General features: G+C 43.9%; 1 protein-coding gene across 1 annotated transcript; it reads right to left on the bottom strand.

Moving 5' to 3' along the window:
• Positions 1–454: 454 nt before the first annotated feature.
• FAM170A (family with sequence similarity 170 member A) lies at positions 455–5,143 on the bottom strand. Its single transcript, XM_070411483.1, has 4 exons — positions 5,074–5,143; positions 2,356–2,496; positions 908–1,604; positions 455–537 (listed from the first exon to the last, which is right to left on the bottom strand). The coding sequence occupies exons 1-4, from the start codon at positions 5,141–5,143 to the stop codon at positions 531–533; spliced, it is 915 nt and encodes a 304-aa protein (XP_070267584.1). The 3' UTR covers positions 455–530.
• Between the last annotated feature and the right edge of the window lie 11,604 nt (positions 5,144–16,747).

Below are 16,747 nucleotides of genomic sequence, written 5' to 3'. Positions count from 1 at the left end.
TTAAAGCTCAGAGGCCACACATACCACAATGAGTTTGTTTCCAGATCAACTACAGCAAAAGAAAGGTTCTAGAATATTTCCAGATCACTTATTACTGACCTCATTTTCATGTGTTTCTGTCTACACTTTCCACTCTCTCCCAAGGGACTCTTTCCATTGGCCATAGTGAGATCCCAGCTCAAGCCAAAGACTCTCAGCCCTGAAACCTCTGGTCCTGCTGAGCCCCCTGTCATTTCTTCAGACCACTCCTGGTCCTGGAGGGGCTGCTGGCGGTATTTCCTCTTAAGTGAGGTCCATCATGGAGACTCTGGGAGAACCCCTGTCAGAATTCTCCACTTTCTCAATAAGTAAATGGAGATCAACTCCCTGGAAGCGTTGGGTATGTCACAAGTTGGTGCAGCTCCAGCGGCACCAGGTAACCCAGTGCCGCCGTGCAGGCCCTTCCCTCAGGTTCCTCTGTGCCAGCCTCAGGCCTTACCTCTCCCAAGAGGAGGCCGCACCGTCTTCCAAGATCTTCTGGCCCAGGAGTCTCAGTTGCTGTGAGGAAACCAACACAGAGGGAGACGCTTCTTAGTTAAAGAAGAAAGGTGCTCTGTTAGCCCTTGGAAATCCTCAGAACTTCCTGCATCAGCTGAAACACTCATGATAAATTCTCACTTACAGTCAGGACTTAATTAAATGCCTGGGCAAGAAGCAAGGGGCCCAGTTTCCCACCACCACCACCCCGACCCCACCTTTCAGCTGTTCCCTGTTCTGATATAGCCACCAACTCTCTCTAATTGAGTCAGAGGCCTGGATTGGAGAGAGGACTGGCTTGGAGAAGGCACAGCTCCCTCAGCAGACCCAGCCGGAATGAAACATACAACCTTGACATGGGCTCCAGGACCTCCTCAAGCCAAGGTCTTACCCTATGGGCTGCTCCTCCACATTCTGTTTTTCTTCTTGCTTCTCTTTCTTTTCATTCTTCTTCACCTCCTCCTCCTTCTTCTCCCTGATGCTCTCCGATTCCACATTGCTTCTCAGCTGAGCCATGGTGAGATGAAAGACGTGACAACTGAAGCCCTCCCTGATCCCAAACTGCACATGCTCCTTGAGGATCTCCAAGGTGGGGAAGACCCGGCAGCAGGCCATGCACCTGAAGCCAGTCTCCATTGTAACTAGCCAGTCAGGTGTCTTGGCCCTGGGTCTCTCCTCAAATGTGGGAAACCCTGGTGGACTGTCTGGCTCTGCTCGTTCTTCATGCTCTTTCACCTCCCTGCTGGGCTCAGATAGGAGTTTTCTGGTGGACACGTCAGAGGGGGCTGTACCTACCAGCACGTCCTCAGGAAGTTTCACTTCTTCTATCCTTGGCTTCTTTTTTAGTGACTCTGAGGTTTCCTCTGTCTCCCAGGAGATAGCCACACCCTTTTTCACTTGTACTTGCATGTAGTATATTTTCATGCCCCTTTCCTCTTTGTTTATATACTGAGAGATCGCACAGGTCTTATAGGATGAAGGGGACGATAAGGAGACATGTGGTAAGAGGGGAACAGCCTCCTCTTGTTCCTTAATCTGAGCTAGGGTTGATCTAAACTGGGTACTCTCGTGATGTAATCTCCGGATTCCTGGGAAAGGAAATTAGAAACATAAGAATATGTGTGGGGCATGCGGACACTGAGGAACCAAGTATGAATATGCAGGATATAGGAGAAAGGTACTATGATGTGATGTAGTTGTGTGATGAGCTTGGTGTTTGTTGTTTATATTGTGGGGTATTATATCTGGTGTCATCTGTGGGTTTCTGATTTGTGTGTATAGGGATATTGGAGGGGTGCCTGTATATAGCGGTGTGGAGTATGGTGGTGAGGGCTGTGATATGTGGGATGTTGTTGGGGTGTGTGCTATGAGAGGGATGTGAGTTTGTGTTATTATTGCTGTGATATTTGTGGAATGTGGGCTGTGATGTAGGAGAATGGCATTGTGGGTCATGTGATTGGGTTTTGTGTGTGTGCTAAGAATGGATATCATGGAGTGTCGTTGTATGTGTGAAGTGTGAGGGCCTAGGCTGAGGAACTCTGTCCTCTGGAAGCAAAGACAAAGCTTACATGTTCCTCTGAAGGTGCTTAATCTGGTCCCTCTGCCTATACCTCAAGCCCAGACCTTTCTGGCCCTACTATGTTACTTCCCCACTGTGGTTGCACCAGGGCTCACCCTCTCCTATCATGAGCTCATATCCAAGATCTCCTAACCATTCTGCCATCCTCCCTAGGCTCCTTCACAGAGCCCTGATCATCTCCTATTCCCTAGGTCTCCATGAGGTTCATGCTTGGCTCTATGTGCCTCCTGCCATGCACCCAAGGAGGCCCATACTCTTACCACTATGGATGAACTTGAGTGGGGAAGAAACACAGGTGAAGTATTCAGAGGCAGAGGAGATCTCCCCTACCCCTGGGTCACAGTCTCTGGCCACCTCGGTTGATCCAAGCTGAAGGGCATCCTTTTGTGACTTCGAGATTCCTGAGGAAGGTAAAAAAGCCTCAGAGATATGTTTGTGAATCATTAATCTGCCCAACAAATGTTTATTGAGTGGCTGGCTTTTGTCAGGTGCAGTGAATATACATGGCTTAGACTCTGATTCTCAGTGGTTATTCCAGTGTTTAGTTATAATGAACAATTACTTTGTTAGTATCTTGTTAGGATGTAGGCCTGAGTGGTAACTGTGAATATGTCAGAGGTATGAGAGTGATATGTATCACCTAAACCTTTTTGTTGTTGTTAATCCTCACCCAAGGATATTTTTTCCATTCTTTTTCTTTCTTTCTTTTTTTTTTTTTTTTTACAGAGAGTGGAAAGGAAGGAGGGAGGGAGGGAGAGAAACATTGATGTGAGAGATACACTGATTGGTTGCCTCCCACACCTGCCCCAACTGGACTGGGGATGAACCTGCAAACCAGGTATATGCCCTTGCCTGGAATCAAACCCAAGGGCCAATATTCTAACTACTGTGTACCACTGACCAGGGCTCAGTTAAGCCTTTGGTAAGTGTGGGATTAGTGTGGTGACTAGGGCAGAAATGTCTGTATCTATGTTTATGGAGAGTTTGTGTGTACGGTTTGTGTCCACAACTCAGGAGTGTATGACATGTAACCTGATTATATGGTATGGTTTGTATTTATGGTATATATTCACTCATTCATTCATTTGCAATGTTCAATGAGCAATTACTATGTATCAGGCACTATTCCACTATTCTAGACTTGAATAATGCTGAACATTAGAGCAAGGAAACACACAGACTACTAAACAGAAATGCAAGAAGTATATAATGTGTCAGCTGGTAGTAAGCATATAAGGGTTTAGTAAACAAAAATACAGGACACCAGTTAAATTTGAATTTCAGATAAACCATGAATAATTCTTTAGTGTAAATATTCCCATGCGATATTTGGGTTCTAATATTTGGGACATACTCATACTAAAACATTATTTGTGGGTTATCTGAAATTCAAATTTAACTGGACAGTCTGTATTTTATCTGGCAAACATGATAAGGGTTGGTGAATCTGTTTCTTGGTGGTTTGTGCAAAGTGAGTCTGGTATTACTGTACAATGTGTTGTGTAGGTGGTGTATATGACATGTGACTGGTTCTTACAGAGGTATTTAGAGATAGTTGAAGCTACCTGTGTTTGCATGATAGCTGGATCTAATCTATATACACAACCTCCAGAGTTTGGTGTGGGAAGAGAGGAAGATATACACAGGGGTTGTATGTGAACATAGTATAGGAGTGATGTGTGTATACACCTATATACTCTGTGTGTTCTTTAATAAAAAGTTGTGTGTGCAGGTGTGTAATTTTTTTCTCCATCTGAGTGTACATGTATGTGTATGAGTGACTTTCCATGGAACACCCTTCACAAGAATTCTGATTCTGAATACACTTTCACGTGTATTGAGTGTCACCAGGTCCAGGCATGATTATAGGAACCTTACCACACAGACTACACATCCGATAAGCTCTCTATCCCATTTTATCCATGGGTTCCACCACACATGCACAAAGACAAAAAAATCCTGACGTGTACAGGACAGGAATAATCATTGCCTTCTCCCTCCTGTCCCAGCTGCTATCTGAACATCTGCCTACTGGCCAGGCCTCCATTCCCAGGGCTCATCCAATGGTCTTCAGGACCCTGGGCCTCATGAAGACTGCTGGGCTCCAATTTGGGACAGAAACCTGGAGCTGGATCTCTGGAGTGGGTTCCATTCTGCCCCACCTTCTACCTGTGACACCCCCCCACACACACACCTTTCTCAGGACAAGCTACTAGTTTACATTTAATGCACGCAGTCACCACGTGGCCTGGGAAGTACATTCATGGCTCTCAGTGCTCCCTGCAGGGCCCTGACATTTCTCACCCTCATCCATTTGGTCTTAGTCTCTGGAAGGCCTTTTGCTCCCCTTGATCTCTGGGAAGTTCACCCCTGTGGATTCACTCCCATGGATCAACTGGTAAATTCCTCCTGCTGAAGAAATAAAATCTCCTGCTTTCAACAGGATGCCATCCCTAGACAACAATCTCCTTTCAAACAGGCATTTTACTTCTCCAGATACTTTAAACAAGGCCTTTAACTCATTGAGCTTCACTTTGCTCTTTGGTAAAATGCACAGGGCAACCCATGGATCTCTAGCAGCACTCTTTACACACCACACCCCCCGGCCCAGTGACCCCAGGGTCAGATCAAGCAAAGAGAACAGAAAGAATGGGGGCACCGAGAAAAGCTGCACCTCTGAGCCTGTACAAGCAGAACCCCAGTGGGCTCCAAGTCCAACATAGCTCCAGGCTGGAACAGTCCCAGGAGAGTGCTCAGGTCCTCAGACCGGCAGGGTGGACTTTCCATCTGCCAGGGCATCTGGCCTCCCCGTGCTAACTCACCCCAGGGGGACCCTAAAGATGGACATGGCAGCACCGGTGATACCAGGTCTCTCCCTCCCTACTTCATAGGTGCACGTTGTCCTCAGGCCCAGCTTCTTAGAGAGGGCTCAGGCTGGCCGCCACCCTTGTGCCTCCAACAAGTTGCCCAGCACATACCTCCTCCCTTCTCATCAGTTTCCTGGGACTCATCATTTTCCAAATGTTTCCTCTTTTGTCGTTGTTTCATACTACCAGCAAGAAGAGCCCCCTAGAAGATGCCTAACATCCAGCTCCTCCTTCTCCCTACAGGTTGGCCCTCCTTGGCTCTCAGGAAGTCCATTGAAATGATTAAATACAGATGAAGAGGTGATTCTCTTAACTGGCTGAAGAACTCACACCCCTCAGAGAACCCGCAACACTGCCCAGTGCTCTCTACAGCGCAGGGCTATTAAGGTTCAAAGGTTGCCAAGCCCACAGCAGAATTCTCCGACCTCTATCATGACATCGGAGCATTCCATGGACCGAGGCCCAACAGTCCCTGTTACTGCACAGACCCCATTGTCAAGACCAATTCTTTTTCCCAATGGAACCTCTCCCATGAATTCAACTCTTGCATGTCCAATTGTGGCAGGATATACTGAGATGTTAATCTGTTCCTGTTTCATTTTTTTTCTTCCTTATTTCACCCTTCCCCTTCTGCATTCAAATGGGTAGCAGAGGCGGAGCATGGCAAGGCTGGAAGCAGGAACAGCAATCTTTGCTTTGTCCCTAAAGTCCCAGACTCCATAGAAAGATGGGCTGCTTGAGCAGACACAAAACAGAAGCAGGACTTTTGAAACTAGCTGTTCCCTTCTTACCCTGCAAGTGTTGAAACGTGCTAATTAAGTCAGGGAGAAATGTGTAGGGATCATGGAGAGGCTTCTCAAGTGTGGCTGGGGGGGGCGGGGGATAGATGTGCCAAAAACCAAGAGGAGATGGCTGTATTGTGCACACAAGCAGAATCTTGGCAACCTGTCCCACCCATGGCATGGGGGTCACCAAACCCAAAGGAGGCATGGCCACCAAGTTGATGGGATCGAAACTACAACTGTGGACTCTAATATAAACAGTGACCATGCTCTCGCCCCCAACCCTCAAGACCAGGGCCTTAAATGATTTCCAAACAGGAATGGGTGGAAATCCAAACAGGACACCTGCAGAATCAAGGCTTAAAATACAAACTAAGGGGAGTTATAAAAAAAATTTCACATTGTTTCTTGCATATCTCAGCTTGTGGGCTGAAGTTCATACCAGTTATAAGTGGCGACCCATCTGGATCCTCCTGATTCCAATCTAAAATTAGAGACACCTCATTGCAAGGCAGTGCCAGGATCCAAAGGGAGGAGTGGTGTACAGGAATGAGGTGAACTCCCAGAAGTCACTGCTAACATTACAAATGCCCAGTGGACTAAGGTGGGTCCAAATCTAAAAGGGCACCACAGAATGTCTTAAAGTCTCAGCAGAGGGAGGTGAAGGCAGGGCAAATGCAGCCTCGGGAGGATTCTTGGGTGAGGTTAGCCTTCCGGTTTCTTGCAGAATCCCTAGAAAAGAAGGGGCAAGGAAGATATTAAAAAACCTTTTGTGACAGAAATTTTCACACACAAAGTAAAGAGAATTCTATAGTGGGAACATGGCTTCATAAACCCGTTGCCCATTCTCAACAATTGTCAATATTCTGTCATTCTTGTTCTGTACACACACAAACACATGCACACACACAGGCACACTTTTAGCTTTTTGTCCACTGCTTTCATTTTAGGTGTGTGTGTTGTTGTTTTTTGGAAGGGGGAGAGGGTTTGAAGCAAGTCTCAGACGTCACATCATTTCTCCTTAAACATAGCAGTATTTATTTTCAACAGACTAAAAGGTGTTTTTTTTTAACATACAGAAATATTATTGTTATACTACCCAACAAATTTAGCCATAATTCCTTCATAGCACTTAATAACCAAGCCATACTCAATTTCCTCAAACTGTGTTAACATGTCTCTTTTTTTACCTGGTTCATTGATTTCAAGATCCAAGCAAGGTCCACATGTTGCAATTGGTTGATGTATCTTTTAGTCTAGAACAGTCCCCCCTCCCTTCTTTTTTGCCATTTATTTGTTGGAGAAATAAAGTCGTTTATCCTGTAGAATATTCCAGTTTGGAGTTGACTGACTATATTTCTGTGATGTCATTTAAGATATTCCCCTATTACCTGTACTTTCTTATAAGCATGTAATTAAATCTAGAGAATTTATTATATTTATATTCAATTTCTTATTATTTCAATATTACTTTATAAGGGGTGCTATTACCTTCCTATTACATCATAACAAGAAGCATATAAAGTCCCATTTTTAATGATACTAAGATTGATCAGTGGTTTCAGATGCTGTCAGCTTGACCCCTTCACCATAATGTTCCCCATGGCCAGGAGTTCTGCTTCTCATTGTGCTCATTTTGGGTCCAGGCTGACAAAGCTGCCACTACCTGAAAATTTTTCAGTCATCACTGTAGAGAGAAAGAATTCTGGGGAGTCTCACACTGGCATCAAATGTTCTGGCTCAAAGTAACAGACATCACTTCCACCCAAAATTGTTGACCACAGTCTCATCATGTGTCTCCCCATTTTCTAGGCTCCATAAGCAAAGTAACATGGACAGTACTAAGGAACAGCACAGAGACCATATAGAAAAATGCTAATGCGCTCTGGAGACCAAGATGGCGGCGTAGGTAAACACCGGAGACCGCTGCCGCAAACAACCATTTCAAAAATACAACTAAAAGACGGAACGGACATCACCCAGAACCACAGGAAGGCTGGCTGAAGAGAGACTCTACAACTAGAAGGAAAGAGAACAGCAAACCGAGGCTCAGAGTCGGCGCAGTGTGGAAAATACAAAGGTTTGCAGCGGCTGCCGGGGTTCTGAGAAGCAGAGCCTCTGGGAACGGGACTGAGAGCGGCCATAACTGCTCCCTCCGCCCGCCCTGTTGAGCCCGCCCCGCCCAAACCCTGCGCACAGCCATTTGCCGATCGCCTCAGGCAAAGGCTGGATTAGCGCCTCCCCAGAAGGCAGACGTTTTCTAAACAGCTGATTCCTACAGCCAGTTGGCCTGGTGGTCAAATCCCTCTAGTGTTAACTATAACAATTAAGGCTTGGCTAGAACAAGACTGCGCACAAAGACCACAAGGGGGTGCACCAAGAAAGCATAAAAGATGCGGAGACAAAAAAAAATGACAGAAATGGAGGATATGGAGCTAAGAATCGCAATTTTGAGGGCTTGCTATAAACTTGTGCAGAGCCTCATGAAAACTAATGAGACCCTCGATGCTACGATAAAGAAATTAGAAAGTAAGCATACACGGACTGAAATAAAGAATATTATACCAAATAGCAGACCAGAGGAGCACAAGAATCAAACCAAAGATTTGACAAAAAACACCCAACTGGAAAAGCAAAATGAAAAAAGAATCCGAAAGTGTGAAGATAGTGTAAGGAGCCTCTGGGACAGTTTCAAGCGTACCAACATCAGAATAATAGGGGTGCCAGAAGATGAAAGACAGCAAGATATTGAAAACCTATTTCAAGAAATAATGGCAGAAAACTTCCCCCACCTGGTGAAAGAAATGGACTTACAGGTCCAAGAAGCGCAGAGAACCCCAAACAAAAGGAATCCAAAGAGGACCACACCAAGACACATCATAATTAAAATGCCAAGAGCAAAAGACAAAGAGAGAATCTTAAAAGCAGCAAGAGAAAGAGACTCAATTACCTACAAGGGAGTGCCCATACGACTGTCAGCTGATTTCTCAACAGAAACTTTGCAGGCCAGAAGGGAATGGCAAGAAATATTCAAAGTACTGAATAGCAAGAACCTACAACCAAGATTACTTTATCCAGCAAAGCTATCATTCAGAATTGAAGGTCAGATAAAGAGCTTCACAGATAAGGAAAAGCTAAAGGACTTCATCACCACTAAACCAGTACTATACGAAATGCTGAAAGGTTTCCTTTAAGAAGAGGAAGAAGAAAAAGGTAAAGATACAAATTGTGAACAACAAACATGCATCTATCAACAAGTGAATCTAAGAATCAAGTGAATAAATAATCTGATGTACAGAATGAACTGGTGATTACAATGAATCAGGGACATAGAAGGGGAATGGACTGACTATTCTTGGGGGGGGGGGAGGGGAATGGGAGATGCGGGAAGAGACTGGACAAAAATCGTGCACCTATGGATGAGGACAGTGGGTGGGGAGTGACGGCGGAGGGTGGGGCGGGAACTGGGAGAAGGGGAGTTATGGGAAAAAAAGAGGAACAAATGTAATAATCTGAACAATAAAGATTTAATTTAAAAAAAAAAAAAGAAAAGAAAAATGCTAATGCTCAGTTTGAATATACGATGGGACAAAACCATCAAGCTGTGCATTCATGAAACTAGGGCTAGAAAGCAGATCTCTCAGATCATAATTCAGAACCTTCCACCATGCTGTGCTGGGATTTTTACACCAGGACAATGTAGTTATAAGACATTTACTTTTTTTTATTTCTTTTTTCATAAATAGGGTAAGGAGAGAAGGTTTGGAAGCCCATAAAACACTTGCCTTAAACCGAAAAGCAACTGTAAAATAATTTCGCTGCCTTTGGAAATGTTTGACCTACTAAAGATTATATGTCTGGGAGGCTTTTATATTCTGAATATAGGAAATACAAAGGAAACATCTTCCTAAGACTTCCAGAAACAGGCAGAAAAACTTTTGACTCCCATTTTGTTGCTTCGATTATCTTGTTGACACTCCAGGTCTTTGAGTAATAGTAGTGGCAACAGCCAGCGTTGAGCCAAGATAAAAGCATATATAATAGTGTGGCAGCCCCTGCAGAACCACATGCTACACTACAGAAAATGCTTTAGCTCAATCCTATTTGCTCATGGGTCTGTGCAAAGTAATAAATGGTTCTGAAACATTTATTTCAAATCGCTTTTGCTCTTGTTACTTTAAAGATAACTTGGCTGTGAAATATTTGCTCCATGATGAAAAAGAATTCATATATGGGAAGAGGATTTATGCATTAAGATATGCTTGCTTATTTTGCTTCTGCAGATACAACGCATATCTAATGAATTAGAGGTAATCTTCCACTCTTCTCCTAATTGTTGATAAATGAGTATGTCTTTCCCCACCTTTAATACTTCCTGGTCAGTTATTTTCTTAAAGAATATTATTTCCCCACTTAAATCTTAAATGGCTTCCCAATATGAACAGAGTAAAATGTAAAATATTCAACCAAACATGCGAACCCCTGCAGGGTTGAAAGCCCCTGTTGAGTTTTCCAGGCTATAGCACAACACTCTCCTTCTAATCTCTGCTCAAGCAGGACAAACGGCCCTCCCTCAAACAAAGCACAGGCCCTTCCTTGAGTCATTTCTTTCAAAAGCACAAACTTTTAAACTCCAATTTGTTTTTATGTTTAACTAAAATCCCACTTTCACCCTGGCTGAGTCACTCATTTGATTGGGTCGTTGTCCCATGCATCAAAAGGCTACGGGTCCAATTCCTGGTCAGGGCACATGCCTCGGTTGAGGGTTTGGTCCTTGGTCAGGGCACATGTAGGAGCCAGCCGATTGATGTTTCTCACATTGATGTTCCTCTCTCTCTCTCTTCCTCTCAAAAAAAAATAAACATCCCACTTTCTATGAGAAGCCTTTCTAGATATCCCAGTGAGAATGGACTCCACATTTTCATAGCATGCTAGTTGTGCCTCTATGATAACTCTTTTTATATTCTGTGTTCAGCCAGTCTATTAACAAATGTGTCTGATTTCCCCACAACACAGGGTACAAACCTTGAAAGTAGAGGCCATGATTCCTTATCTCTGATTTTTCCACAACTCCTTGCACTTAGCATGAGCTACCCAGTTTGCTCCTCTAACCCTCCCCTCAAAAAGCTTAAATAAATAAATTTCCAGAGTAGTGGATCTTCTTTCTCCCTAGGCCAGTGGTTCTCAACCTTCTGGCCCTTTAAATACAGTTCCTCATGTTGTGGTGACCCCCAACCATAAAATTATTTTCTTTGCTACTTCATAACTGTAATGTTACTACTGGTATGAATCATAATGTAAATATCTGATATGCAGGATGGTCTTAGATGACCCCTGTGAAAGGGTCATTCGACCCCGCAAAGGGGTCGCGACCCACAGGTTGAGAACCACTGCCCTAGGCCAAACTGTCCTGACCAGTGCCTCGTTCATTCTCCCCATGCCAGCACAGAAATGCCAGCTCTACATTAACCCAGACCACACCCATGACCTGAACCACAGTGAGAGCCCTGCTCATCCTGAGTCCTGTGTAATCACCCAGCCCCCTTCATCTCCATCTGAAATATTTTCCCCACTGCTTAAATTTAACCTTTGAGATTCAGTACCTTGAATGTTTAGCCTTCAAGGATTTTTATTAAAATACAACAACCTCATGAGAACTGATAGCTTAACTTAAACCATTATCAGCCCGTGTTAGCAAGGACTAATGCAGCAGTTCTCAACCTGTGGGTCGAGACCCCTTTGGGGGTCGAACGACCCTTTCACAGGGGTTGCCTAAGGCCATCCTGCATATCAGATATTTACATTATGATTCATAACAGTAGCAACATTACAGTTATGAAGTAGCAACAAAAATAATTTTATGGTTGGGGGTCACAACTGTATTTAAAGGGCCAGAAGGTTGAGAACCACTGGACTAATAGAAAACAAGCTGAGAATTGCACCATTTTTAATAGGGTAGGAGATGTAAAGATAGGGAAAAGAAGGAATGGTTTATTTGGTAGAGAGGAAGATGTTTGGGGTGGTGGTGAGAAAGTACCAAAAATAAATATTCAACGTCCTTACATATTTGGAACAGACTAGATCTTCCTGCAACGGTGTCCCCATGTGAAGCAATGTATTGAGATCATAAGACATGCATATCCATTGCAAAGTAATAACGTTGACAAGCTGAGTTGAGACTCATGGAGTTCAAATAACTACATAGTAATCAAACTTTAATTATAAAAGAGTCCAGGAATTGGAGTAAAACCCCAAATGTCAGGACACCTTCCTATCATGGACTTTGCTGCTATATATAAATTGTAGGCAGGGAAGCAAGCTTATAAGTAGGCTCAGCTGATTTCCTGGTGTCTAGGAATAATCTGAAATGAGCCACATTTTCCTCTAAACCCATTTGGTAGGGTTTTGAAAATCTCCATGAACCTTTGACAGCAGTTCATATAAGTAGAAGAGATTAACAGACTCTGACAAAGTTCTAAGAGTCTTTTCCAAAAGATAGGCAGTATATCCCCAACGAGGAGGGGAAGTGCCTGAGAATTCCAGGCTAAAAATGTTTCTTTCTCTATGAATCATATTCCCCTGATGTTTAAAGAATCACAAGGAAACCTGCTCCCAGGGGTGACAACTGAGGTCACTGGAAATTAGATGTTACTATGAGCCCATGGTGTCTTCCCCAAGGAAAGTAATGAAATGGTCAAACCCCCACTCCTTTTGCTGGAGTATTTACTGGATGACTCTACAAGAGTTCAGATATAGAACATGAGCAAAAACCTTCCATCAATTGCTTCTAGTCCTTAAAAAGAGGTAAGAGGCCCAAACCAGTTGATAATTCCTACCTGACACGGAGCTGGAACAGTGCAGCTAGTGGATGGGTAATTTTTAAGGCTACTTTTAGTTGTGTGTGAAACCCTTTGAATGGTTCTCCCTCTCTTGGGTATCCTGAAATTTCCATCTCATTAAAATGTGGAAAAGAATTCAAGTTCTATCTTCCCTCAGAGAGAAGAGGCAGCCACAGTGTCACAAACCTAAAGTTAGACTTTGTACATGCAGCCAAGTTAGACTATCTTAGTGTTGCAGCCTGACAATACCAGAGACCTGATTTGAGACTTGATAAAATCATTGTCAAATAGCATTTGTAAGAACGCAGTTGCAATGAGATGGTGTGCTAAGTTGAGGATAATGAATTATGCAGTTACAGCTGCAGGCCTCCGGGTGCCTACAGTCTAAGGCAGTGGTCGGCAAACCGCGGCTCTTTGGCCCCTTGAGTGTGGCTCTTCCTAAGCCTTAGGAGTACCCTAATTAAGTTAATAACAATGTACCTACCTATATAGTTTAAGTTTAAAAAATTTGGCTCTCAAAAGAAATTTCAATCGTTGTACTGTTGATATTTGGCTCTGTTGACTAATGAGTTTGCCGACCACTGGTCTAAGGCAAGCATGTGGGTATATAGGAAACACAAAATAGAAATGGCAGACAGAATTAAAATGGTCCAAGTTACTGCTCTGCCTTTGTGGATTCTTCCATCCCCTGTCACCCATCCATCCCCCAAAAGCACATCCCAACCCTGGTGACCAAGGTAGAGGTAGAGCCTGAACGACAGTCCAGCAGCTGCTGAGATGCTCATGGTTGGGAAAGGTTTTGATGTTTGTGAAATCCAATCCCCATGGTAGCCTTGAATTTCCTCTCCAATGGCTCTCCCAGGCAGTTATTCGAACCAGGTTCCAATACTTTCAGGGGCTGGGGACCCACCACTTTTTTAAAACACATACACACACAACCAAACTCTACATATTTGGGTGAGTATAAAAGGAAATTCTTCCTTGTGAGGAGAAATCTACTTCCTCAGAACCTTAGGACAACAGAGAATAAATTTACATTCCTCTTCCATAAGACACTCCTTCTAATATTGGAAGACTGTTACCTTGGCCCTTCAAGGCTTTTCTTCAGCTACCCAGCCTTATTCCTCCAAACATCCAGGTTTCGTTTCCCCATTGCCATCCATTCTCTCCTGAATGTGTCCTAGTTGCTTTATATTTGTCTTAATGTACATTCACCAAAACTGAACACAGTATTCCAACTAAGGTCCAGCCAAGGCAAAGTAGAGTGGGGTTCTCCCCCACTCAAAAGTACTTCTGCTAAGACTGGCTTGTTGTCAGCCTCATCAAACTAGTAACTCCTGCCCAGTAGATACAGCCCCTTTGAAGTGGCCAAGTCAAAATTCAAACCCATTATTTATGACCAACTGAGGATATCCCACTCTCTTCTACCCCTCACCAAAAGGCCATCCATAAGCCTCACTCCACAAACATAAAAGCTTAAGAAATGGGTGAGGTCTTCTGTTTTGCACATTCCTTTTAAAACGCTGAAAATTGTTTGATTTGCTCAGGATTTCTCAAAATACCCCAGGTCAAAATCATCTCAAAACATTATACAACGTGGTGAGCTAATTATATAAACCTTTAAATTCCATGAAGGGATACCTAATAAGTTAAGCCATTAAATGTAGGGAAGGCTGGCCAGTGTGGCTAAGTAGTTGAGCCTTGACCCATGAAGCAGGAGGTCACAGTTTGATTCCTGGTCAGGGCACATGACCAGGTGGGGGCTCAGTCCCCAGTACATGCCTGGGTTGTGGGCTTGGTCCCCAGGAGGGGGAGTGCAGGAGGTAGCCAATCAATGATTCTCTCTTATCATTGATGTTTCTATCCCTCTCTCCCTCTGAAATCAACACACACACACACACACACACATATATTAGTACATATATATTAAAATGTAGGGGAAAGGGTATAGGGCTATCATTAAAACCACCTGAGTTTGAAGCTCAATCACATTAATAAAGAGCTGTTGGCCAGGACATCTTATTCTGAACCTCTTTCCTTCTCTAGAAATGGGGATCATACTCTATCTTGCCATGTCCTTACCTAAGGTGCTTGCCACAAGCCTGGTTGATGGCAGCCAGGCAGTAAATGGTGTTTCCCCTCACAGCACAGATTACTGCAGCTTATATCTCATTTCCCTTAGTAGACCACTAACCCTTAGAGAAAGAGACTGAGACCTGCTTGTCTCTATGTCTCTCATATCCTCCACAGCTAGCATGAGTAGACACACATTCTTCTTGAATATAAATGTGAGCATCTGGCTTCAAATTCAGTCAAACATCATGTAGAAATAACCACATTTCTCTTCTGGCCTCTCAGCTTCACAGGGGATATTTGAAAATTCCCAGAGAGCATCTAGATTATCTATTAGAGAGACAATAGACTCTCCTCAGGTCTCAGGCGGTCATGTTCAAATGATGCTCGAAGTCTCATCTATTTGGGAAGCAGGTGGACATTGACATTTCTAATATTTTTTATGTTGACCCAATTTTAAGCTCTATTTCTCTCCTAAAGTAATGGTGTTCCGAGACATAGCTAAAGCAGGAGGGGCCAGAGGAAGCTGATGGGGAATGGCAGCATCTGATACCACCAATTTCTGACCTAAAGGAAAGTTTTGCTGGTCTCTGGTGTGTACCCTGAGCAATAAAATTAAGAGAGTTCACGCCCACACTGCCGCCGCCGGGCTGAGGTAATTGTTACTGTTATGGCTTTAGCAATGAGAGTGGGAGAAGATGAGAATTCTGAAAGAGACTGTTTACTGGAAAGCATCCCAAATATCTCATTAATCCGCTTTTCATTTGGCAGACTTTCCTTTCATTAAAAACGCCATGCTCTGCGGTTTGTGACAAAGCAAAACTGCCTCTGAGAAGGCGAAGCAGCCAAGTGGAAAGGACTGGGGCTCTGGAGTGAGTTAGACCTGGGTTTGGTTTCCATGGGTAGTGCTGACTTTCTCTGTGACTGTGGGCAGCTTTCCTTAGCCTGTTAAAGTCTCAACCTTCCCATCTATAAAGAGAGGATAACTGCCCTGTTGTGGTTTGGAAATGGTTGAGATCAGCCCTAGGACCTTGGGCATGTGTTTGTTTGTATGTTTATGCTTTATGGCTCAGATGGTCATCTTCAAAATGAAGATCGTAATAGTACTTGCTTCCCAGAGTCTGTGGTGAGGATTTAAATGAGTGAATTCTGTAAACTGTTTAGAACAGTGTCTGGCACACAGTGAGTGCCATGTAAGTGTTTGTTAACATCATCAGTATCAAGGGTTAAAGGATATCTGAAAAGGGGGCCTCGCACAGTGACTCGCCTGGTACCTGGGAGACGCTCCATAAATGTCAGGGGAGACCTCTCCCCCACGGCAAGAAGCCCACAGAAGCTTTGCACTGGGCTCTGAGGAAACTCCTTGGGTGGGAGGACCTTTTCCACAATCCTATACTTGGAACTTTGGAGAAAGAGGGTTAATGTAGATCACGCTGGTTTACAAAGAAACAGACAGAAGGAAGTGGAGGAAGACAGTCGGTAAGGGAGCTGGAGAAGGGATAAAGAGGCACAGTCCCTGAAAAGGAAAAACTGCAGGTTTTCTGACACCCAGATTACTGCGGTTTGTTTGTTCCCCACATCGTGCTGCCTTTTAAGTGCTCACTGGTTTGGAAACACCTTCCTACAGAGTTCCAGCTGTCAGGTGGTATCCGATCCTCTTTGAGGTTTTAATAAAGAGAGAGTAAAGGCCCAGCCAGTGTGGCTCAGTAGTTGAGCATCAACCCATGAACCAAGAGGTCTAGGTTCTATTTTGTGCTGGAATTCTGGGCCCCTCTGGTAGCTAATAGGTATTAGTCTGCCAGAAAATACGTGTAAGTATTTTCATGAGGAAGCAGGGGAGGGCAAGGTAATGGTCTTAAAGTAGTGTTAAATATTTTGTGGTTTTGTCCATGGCCTACGTACCCTTGTGGACTCACATCTCAGTGCTAAAAAGAGAGGGCTATACATCTAAAGAAAAATAAAGAGAAAATGTACTAACCATCCTGCCCTGCTCTGAGATACACGCATATCCCAAAAGGGGTAAGACCAACATTATCACACCTCTACCTGGCCCACATCAAGTACTTAAGAGTCTGTCAGAGACAAGGATTG

The sequence above is a fragment of the Myotis yumanensis genome, unplaced genomic scaffold, assembly GCF_028538775.1.
Source record: "Myotis yumanensis isolate MYYU_CA2020_CCGP unplaced genomic scaffold, mMyoYum1.0.hap1 SCAF_4, whole genome shotgun sequence".
Classification (NCBI taxonomy): domain Eukaryota; kingdom Metazoa; phylum Chordata; class Mammalia; order Chiroptera; family Vespertilionidae; genus Myotis; species Myotis yumanensis.
Note: the sequence above shows the minus strand (reverse complement) of the source record. Positions and strands in the feature narration are given on the sequence as shown.

What these genes read in the sequence shown, in the direction of transcription:
- FAM170A (XM_070411483.1), bottom strand. Translation starts at nt 5,143, where the DNA reads ATGAAACAACGACAAAAGAGGAAACATTTGGAAAATGATGAGTCCCAG. An exon ending in AACTGATGAGAAGGGAGGAG is followed by an intron (nt 2,497 to 5,073) that starts GTATGTGCTGGG and finishes TACCTTCCTCAG; the next exon opens with GAATCTCGAAGTCACAAAAG. An exon ending in ACTCAAGTTCATCCATAGTG is followed by an intron (nt 1,605 to 2,355) that starts GTAAGAGTATGG and finishes TTCCTTTCCCAG; the next exon opens with GAATCCGGAGATTACATCAC.